The sequence below is a fragment of the Pinus tabuliformis genome, chromosome 1_2 (genome assembly GCF_031772625.1).
Source record: "Pinus tabuliformis cultivar Carrire ecotype Pingquan chromosome 1_2, CPIR1, whole genome shotgun sequence".
Lineage (NCBI taxonomy): Eukaryota > Viridiplantae > Streptophyta > Pinopsida > Pinales > Pinaceae > Pinus > Pinus tabuliformis.
In genome coordinates, this window is record NC_142298.1 from 422,290,311 (window position 1) to 422,297,579 (window position 7,269).

Genomic DNA, 7,269 nt, shown 5'->3' on the forward strand with positions numbered 1-7,269 from the left:
CGTGGATCTACAAAAGGCCTATGATAATGACGATGGAAGGTTCCATCCACTTCTTCCTCTTGCCTTTGCGCTGCTTGCTTGGACAGAAGGTCTGCCCTTGAGTTGCGCTCCCTGTAAATGTGATAACAATCAAATTTTTCAAAAGCTGCTGTTAGCCTATGTGTCTCATCCAGTATATGTCTCAAAGAATAAACATTGCAGTTAGATTCTCTGTTGAGCTAGTTGCATATAAGTTGTGAGTCTCCAAATAATTGTAGTTTTGTGCAACGATTTTCAAGTGCAAAGTGGATGAGGAATTTGGCTGTGGATAGCTCGGCATAATTGTTTGTGCCCCTTCCCAGGTATATTTGTAATTTGAAACAGTGTGCTTCCCGAAGGAAGAGGAGGGCTCCTCCCCCACAGCCATCTGCTTGTGCTGAGCCATCAAAATAGGCCCAGGGGTAAGATTTGTCAATGTGTTCAGGGGTAATAGTTCGAGGAGGGGCAGGAGGGGGATCATCAGGGAGGAGAGCATAATCTGCCAGGATGTGTGCTCTGATGGATGGCCAGGATGGAGTTTTATGGTCAAAAATTGCACGATTTCTCACCATCCAGATAGCCCAGCTCATGAGGAGGGGGATGTTCCTTTCTTTGCCCGAGTGGTGCTCCAGCCAATGCAGCCAGGCTTCGATGATTGTCTGTCCTTGCCATCGGTTGAGGGAGGGGAGATGGGAAGTGAGAAGGGTCCATTGTTCAATGACAACAGGGCAGGTCAGAAATAGGTGTTCAGTGTCTTCCTCATTGCACCTACATAAATGGCACCAGAAAGGTCCATGGAATGACCTTTTTTTCAGATTTGAGCCTGTGGGAATTTTGTTGAAGAGGATGGCCCACATAAGCATGCGCGTTCTGGGGGCTGCTTTGAGGTGCCAAATGGCCTTCCACCACTGCTGTGCATTTTCAGGCTGAAATTGTTGCATAAGCTGTTGGTACCCTTCCTTAGGAGTGTATGAACCATTTTTTGCAAGTGCCCATACTATCTCATCTTCCTCATCCGATATCCTGATGTGTGCTTGAGTAAGGGCATCTGTATAGATCTCCCATTCTTGCCGCCACTGTTCCGGGATGTGAAGATCTAGAGCTGTCTTCCAGGCCTGTTGGAGAAAGCTGGAGTTTTGTTGGTCTGCAATATGTGCTATATGAGAGACACCCTGGTCCATAAGGTATTCCATTAGCTGTGCTGGAAGTTGATGGGCATTGCCACATCCAATCCAAGGGTCTACACCTATGTGGACTACGTTCCCCTGATGTATTCTCCAAGTTAAACCTTCCCGGATGAGGGGGAGGGATGAGAGAACCGCTTTCCATATGTTTGAGTGTCTTCCATTGTCCCTGTGTTCCCTGCGAATCCAGCTGAAAATGCTTTCCGGGGCGATATATTTCTCCACTACTACCCTTTTCCAGAGGCTGTTGGATGTGAGCAGTTGCCATCCTAGCTTTGCTGCCAGGGCTTTTGCGAATAAATCCAGTCTTTTTATGCCCCATCCTCCACACTTCTTAGGCCTTGCTATGGTATCCCATTTGACCCAGGCAAAGAGGTTTCCCTGTTTGTTCCCCTTCCAAAGGAAACTGCAGCATATCTTTTGGAGTCTGTTTAAGATTCCTCTTGGTATCCAAGCCAGTGACATCCAGTATACCGGTGTTGCTTCCAGAACAGCTTTTATAAGGGTGAGTCTCCCAGCCCTGGTGAGGTATCTGTTATACCACACATGTAATCTTTTCTCCACCTTTGCAATAAGCCAGGTCCAGTCCGCAATTTTGTATCCCCCGTGTTTCACTCGGAAGCCAAGATATTTCAGTCCTTCCTCCATCGGGTGTATATGGAAAGGGAACCGATTTTTCGTATAGATGATCTCATGGGGCGAGCAGCCAGCTGCTGTGAGAGTGGATTTATGGACATTTATAATCATACCTGTAGCCTTCTGAAATAGATCAAAGACAAAATGTAAGGCAGAGGTGTCGGCCAGGCTTCCGTTTAAGAAGATGAGCACATCATCCACAAACAGAAGGTGAGTGAGAGAGCAGTTTTCCGTGATTTTTATCCCTTTTATCCTTCCCCGCCTGTGTTCTGATGCGATCAACCTGCTAAGCCCTTCCATGATGAGAAGGAAAAGTAAAGGAGATAGTGGACACCCTTGTCGTAGACCTCTTTCAGCTGTGAAGAAAGGAGTAGGGGCACCATTTAGAAGGACACTGTACGACACATCAGATATACAGCTCATAATCCATTTGATAAACATGTAGGGAAACCCCAGATGGGTGAGAAGCATACGAATGTAGAGCAAGTTTTCCCTATCGAAAGCTTTGGAGAGGTCTACCTTAAGGATCATTCCTTTCAAGTGCTTGCTATGCATCGAGTGGAGGAGTTCCTGTGCAGTACCTATAGCTTCATGGATTTTGCGGCGATGGAGAAAAGCAAATTGTTCAGGGGATATATGGGCTGAAAGGATGGGTTTGAGTCTGTTCGCAAGGATTTTGGCCATGATCTTGTAGAGGCAGTTGCAGAGCGAGATTGGCCTAAAATCATTGTAAGAGACAGGCTTGTCGGTTTTAGGAATGAGGGCAATGAAAGTGGCTTTGATGGCCGAGGGGATGTTGCCAGAGAGGCTGCAATGATTGATCACTTTGAGGAGGTCTTGGCCTAATAGCTCGAAGAAAGCTAAATAGAACTCTATGGACCAGCCATCAGGTCCCGGGCTTTTGTCCCTTTGGAACCCCCGCATGGTGGCTTCCAGCTCCCCCAATGTAATTTCTTTAGTGAGCTCAGCTGCTTCCTCTTCATCCACAAACCTGGGAAAGAGCTCGGCTACTCTCATGATCTCTAGCAGACTTGCTTCTCTCGGGGCCCTATATATGTTTTTGAAGTGTGAGGAGGCTAGGAATGCAAGTTCTCTGGCTGTGTGGACCTGTTGGCCATGTTCATTTTGCAACTCCCAGATGGTGTTGATCGCTTTCCGTCCATTCGTGAACCGGTGAAAAAACTTTGTATTCTCATCCCCTTCCTTGAGCCAGATTGCTCTACTTCTTAATCTCCAGCTTGCCTCACGATCTCTTAGGACTTGTGTTCTCTGATTGATAAGGCCTTCATACCTGGCTTTTTGCTCCGGGGAGATATAGGTTCCCTCCGAGTGGGATTCTAGGTCTGCAATCGCTTGCTCTGCAAGGGAGATCGTTTGGTCATCTTGTTGCCTCTTCTGGTGCGCCCATTTCCTGGATAGCACCTTGATTTCAGATAGGTTCCTTACGAAGCAGGAAGCCGGGTCTGCTCCTTCGGGGAAAGGATGTGATTTCCAATAGTCTGATATTAGGTTAATATAGGAGGGGTCCCGGAGCCATGTGGAATTAAACTTGTAAGGGGCCTTGTGTTTCTATTGCCTTGCTCCAACTTCAAGGTATATTGGTCTATGGTCCGATATCCCTCCGCTTCCAACCCATTGCCTGGATCTGGGATGATTACAGTGGAAATCCTCCTTGATAATAAAGCGGTCCAGCCTCCTGGAAAGGCTATGTTCACCAGTTCGATTATTCTTCCATGTGTGCTGGATCTTTGCCGAGGGGATGTCTATCCAGTGATGATCCTCAAGCAGCTGCTCGAAAAAATCCGAAAGCGGGTCGATCTGCGCCATATGTCCCCAAGATTCAGCGTGGCCCTTTGAGAAGTTCAGATCTCCTCCTATAATTGTATTCTCGGCTAGGAGGAGAGTGGAATTGAAGAGCTTTCTCCAGAAAGGTTCCCTGTTGAGGCAAGGTCCATAAACATTTATAATTCTTAGATCCTCCTCCAGATCCATGGAGTATATGTCTGCCCCCAAGAAACCAACTCCGCCCCAGATATTCTTCAGATTGATGGAGCTGGTCTTGAAACCGATAGCTATGCCCCCAGATCGCCCAGAGACATCTAAGGCGTAGAAAGACCATCCTGGCATCCAAGAGCCGAGGATGGATGTGGCCGAGTCTGCTTTGCATAAGGTTTCTTGTAGAAAGATAATATCAACCGGTTCTGAGAAAAAGAGTCGTTTCAGGGCCAGTTTTTTCTCTGGGCTGGCCAGCCCTCTACAGTTGAAAGATAAAATCTTCATGGAGGGGGGTGGGGGAGGGTGTCCTTTGCTCTAAGAACCCTATCGATGGTATGTTGTTTGCCCTGGATGACATCGTCCCCGGCTTGAATCTTAGCCTTGTTGATGGAGGAAGGTCTGCCTCTTCCTTGCTTGGGCGATAGGATGAGAGGCTCCGCAGACAGCCCAATGGCGTCCGCTTCATACTGCTTGGTGATCGAGCGGGTGGAGTACCTCGGTGTAGAGTTTACCGAGGGGGAGGGCGAGGGGAAGGAGAGGGGGGGGAAGGAAGGGAGGGAACTGGGGGTAGGTAAGCCCGAGGGTTGTGGGATGGGGCAGGTCGTATAGTGAGAGCGAGTAGGGGGATGAGGCGGGCGGGAGACCTTGACCAGATCAAGGGCAGAGGGGGAAGAGGGGGGGGGATCTTGATCGGGTGGGGCAAGGGGAAGGGGAGAGATAAAATCAAAGAATTAAGAAGCGAAGCAGAGACATTTAAAGGAAAAGACGTACCCGAGGAGAAAACAACTCCTTTTGCAGCCTTTGAACGCGTCATAGGAGGAGATGGAGGCCGGATCAGGATCTTTCCTTGCTTCCTTTGCCGAGGTGCAGGCGACGCTTCCACCGTATCAGAGGTTATATAATGCTCCGTTCTGGGAACCGCTGCTGCCGGAGGGTCAGGTAGTCCCTCAGTAGTGGGTTGATCCTGTGTAATGGGGGTCTGCTGTGCTTTTTGGAGGAGAGGGCAGTCTTTGTAGAGGTGTCCCACTTGATGGCATCTTCTGCAACGATAAGGGATTCCTTCGTAGTCGAGTTTCTGCTTCCTTGAGGAGGATTTCCACTGGATGGTGATGTGTTCAGGCAAACCCCCTCTAGTATCAAGATGGACAAGAACCGTGGCGTACGCCATCATCCCCGTCTGAATATATGACTTATCTAACTCCATGAAAGTACCCAGTGAGTTCCCTATTCTTCTGAAGATGTCCTCGGACCAATACTGTAGAGGCAGGCCCGGGAGTCTGACCCATACTGGCCCAATCCCAATCTGTTCCGACTCCGGGTCGAAGAGGGGCGTCCAACGTTTGAGGAGTACCGGAGCTTTTTCAAAATGCCAGAACGAAGACAATACCCAGCTCGTGTGGTCCGCCCTTGCAAATCTCAGTGCGAACCAGCCTCGCACGAATGTCTGGACAGAGGGGATTTCCGCCAGATATTGGCCCCATATCTCCGTGGCCCATATCTTCAGTTTTTCCGCTGAGATGTGTCTGCCCCGAATGCGGCCCACAAGAACTCTGTCCGCTAGATCCATAGCGTCTCCCCACTGGATGTCTTCTTCAAGTCTAAGGATGACGTCCTCAGATCTAGATTTAAAACAGCGTTGTTTCTTCAGGGGGCGGGAGGACATGCGTCTAGGGTTTTCAGGAGCCCTGGGCTCTGCCTGTGGGGAGCTCGGGGGGGGGGGGGAAAGCCTCCGGGAGAGGTGGGATAGCGTGGTAGCTTCCAGATGAGGCCGGAGGGGGAGGGGGAGGGATCGGATCTGTGGGAGCGGGAGTCTCCAGAGGGTCAGTGGGCAGGAGGGGGTTGACAGGGAGTCCCGGCTGAAGAGAAGGACCGGCGACAGTAGGGGAGGAATGTAAGCAGTCTGCAAGGAATCCGAGGGTAGCCGGAGATGGAGCAGAAAAAGTGGTCCAGGAGGAGGGTTCACCAGGGAGCAGAGAGGTGGGGATAGATGGATCGGTCGATAGAGATGGGTCCTCAAAGCTGGCGGAGAAATTTTCACTGTACATACCTCTAGAAGTCGAGAACGTGGAGCGCCAGATGGAGCTTTCAGCCAGCGGGGAGTCCGAATAGTCCACCTCGTCAATGTCCATGTCGCCAGCTGCTAGGAACGACCTCGAATCCAGGAAACCGCCCAGGATCGGCACCGACCGTAAGGGAAATCCATTAGGGTTGAAACAAGCTGGAGGAGTTAGGCGCTCAGCCAGGTCCCGCAGGCGGAATCCCTGTCGTTAGCGGTCGGCAAGGCTGAAGTAACCTTAGTGCCGGTCGAAAGAGTGAAAACCCGTGACGAGGTAAAAACCAAAGAGGGTAAAAAAACGAGGCGCGGGGTAATGGAAAGGAGGACCGAGCGGGGAGACAGTGAGGGGTAAAAACCTCGGCATAGAGAATAGGTAATAGTGAAGGGAGACGGGGTCGGGGGGGGCTACAGGGCCGTTTCCGGCCTGTAAACGCCGTTCATACGGGTCTCCGATGGTCCATGTTGCAGAGCCGTACCTCCATCCCAATTTTTTCGTCTGAAAAAAATCTTCATTTGATATTAAAGGATGTTAAGGATTTAGATGGAGGTTACACAAGATTTTTACTTTTCTCCCATTTTGGTCCAGAAATTGGAGTTGCATAGTAAACTGAAGGTTTCAGATAGAGCTCACACGAGATTTTTATTTTTCTCCCCTTTTCATAAAAAGAAATATAAATAAGAAAATTTTCAATTTAAAATAAATTTAAGTTTATGTATATATATGTTTGGTATATTTATATTTTTTATTTGAAATGGTATATTATGAATAACTTTAATGATTAAGAATATGCGTTTTTACCTAAGAGGTTATATGTTCAAATCTAGAGGGGGTAGAGTATGTACACCTAAGAGGATTTCTAAGAAATGATTTTTATTTTTCTTTCAAAGTATAGAGCTTAACAATGTATGTAAGCAATACATATTAAATGAACTTTGATGGTGGTTTCATGTTAAGTAAATCGACATCTATTGGTGTGGTTTACTCTTTTTCTTCTTGGAGACTCCTCTCTATTCCTTCTATTGATTTCAAAATGGTGTGGCTTGTTCTTGTAGCTCATCATCTCAAGTTTCATAGAGCTATTGTTATTGTTTCCTTGAAGGGTTTGTTTGATGTTTAGAGCTAACGCCTCTTCCTCTTCTTTTACCATATCAGCCCAACTCCCTTGTTCCTTTTCTAGAAGCAATCAAGTAACATGGTTGCCAGGAGGAGGTTCAGAGGAAAGCAATGAGGTTGACTACATTAAACACAATTGGTGGCTTGTTTCGTAGGATCTTATAGGGAAGGGGTGCACACATTCTCTATTCCCCTTCTCTCCTTATTGTTAATATGTCTATGAAAGATCTACGTTGATGTTGTATTCTAATGTGTTAAGTCTAGGG

At 48.1% G+C, this 7,269-nt stretch overlaps 1 protein-coding gene across 1 annotated transcript; it reads right to left on the reverse strand.

The window, feature by feature from the left end:
• Positions 1 to 218: 218 nt before the first annotated feature.
• Positions 219 to 5,400, reverse strand: LOC149206144 (uncharacterized). The gene is made up of 3 exons (XM_089397609.1): positions 4,605 to 5,400; positions 3,497 to 3,994; positions 219 to 3,337 (listed from the first exon to the last, which is right to left on the reverse strand). The coding sequence occupies exons 1-3, from the start codon at positions 5,398 to 5,400 to the stop codon at positions 219 to 221; spliced, it is 4,413 nt and encodes a 1,470-aa protein (XP_089253735.1).
• Between the last annotated feature and the right edge of the window lie 1,869 nt (positions 5,401 to 7,269).

Excerpts from the sequence above, each read along its gene's own strand:
- LOC149206144 (XM_089397609.1), bottom strand. The coding sequence starts at position 5,400 with ATGGATCTAGCGGACAGAGTTCTTGTGGGCCGCATTCGGGGCAGACAC. Across the intron at positions 3,995-4,604 it reads AGGAGTTGTTTTCTCCTCGG|ACTCGGCCACATCCATCCTC; the intron begins GTACGTCTTTTC and ends TATGCAAAGCAG. Across the intron at positions 3,338-3,496 it reads TATCAAGGAGGATTTCCACT|ACTATTGGAAATCACATCCT; the intron begins GTAATCATCCCA and ends ACCTAATATCAG.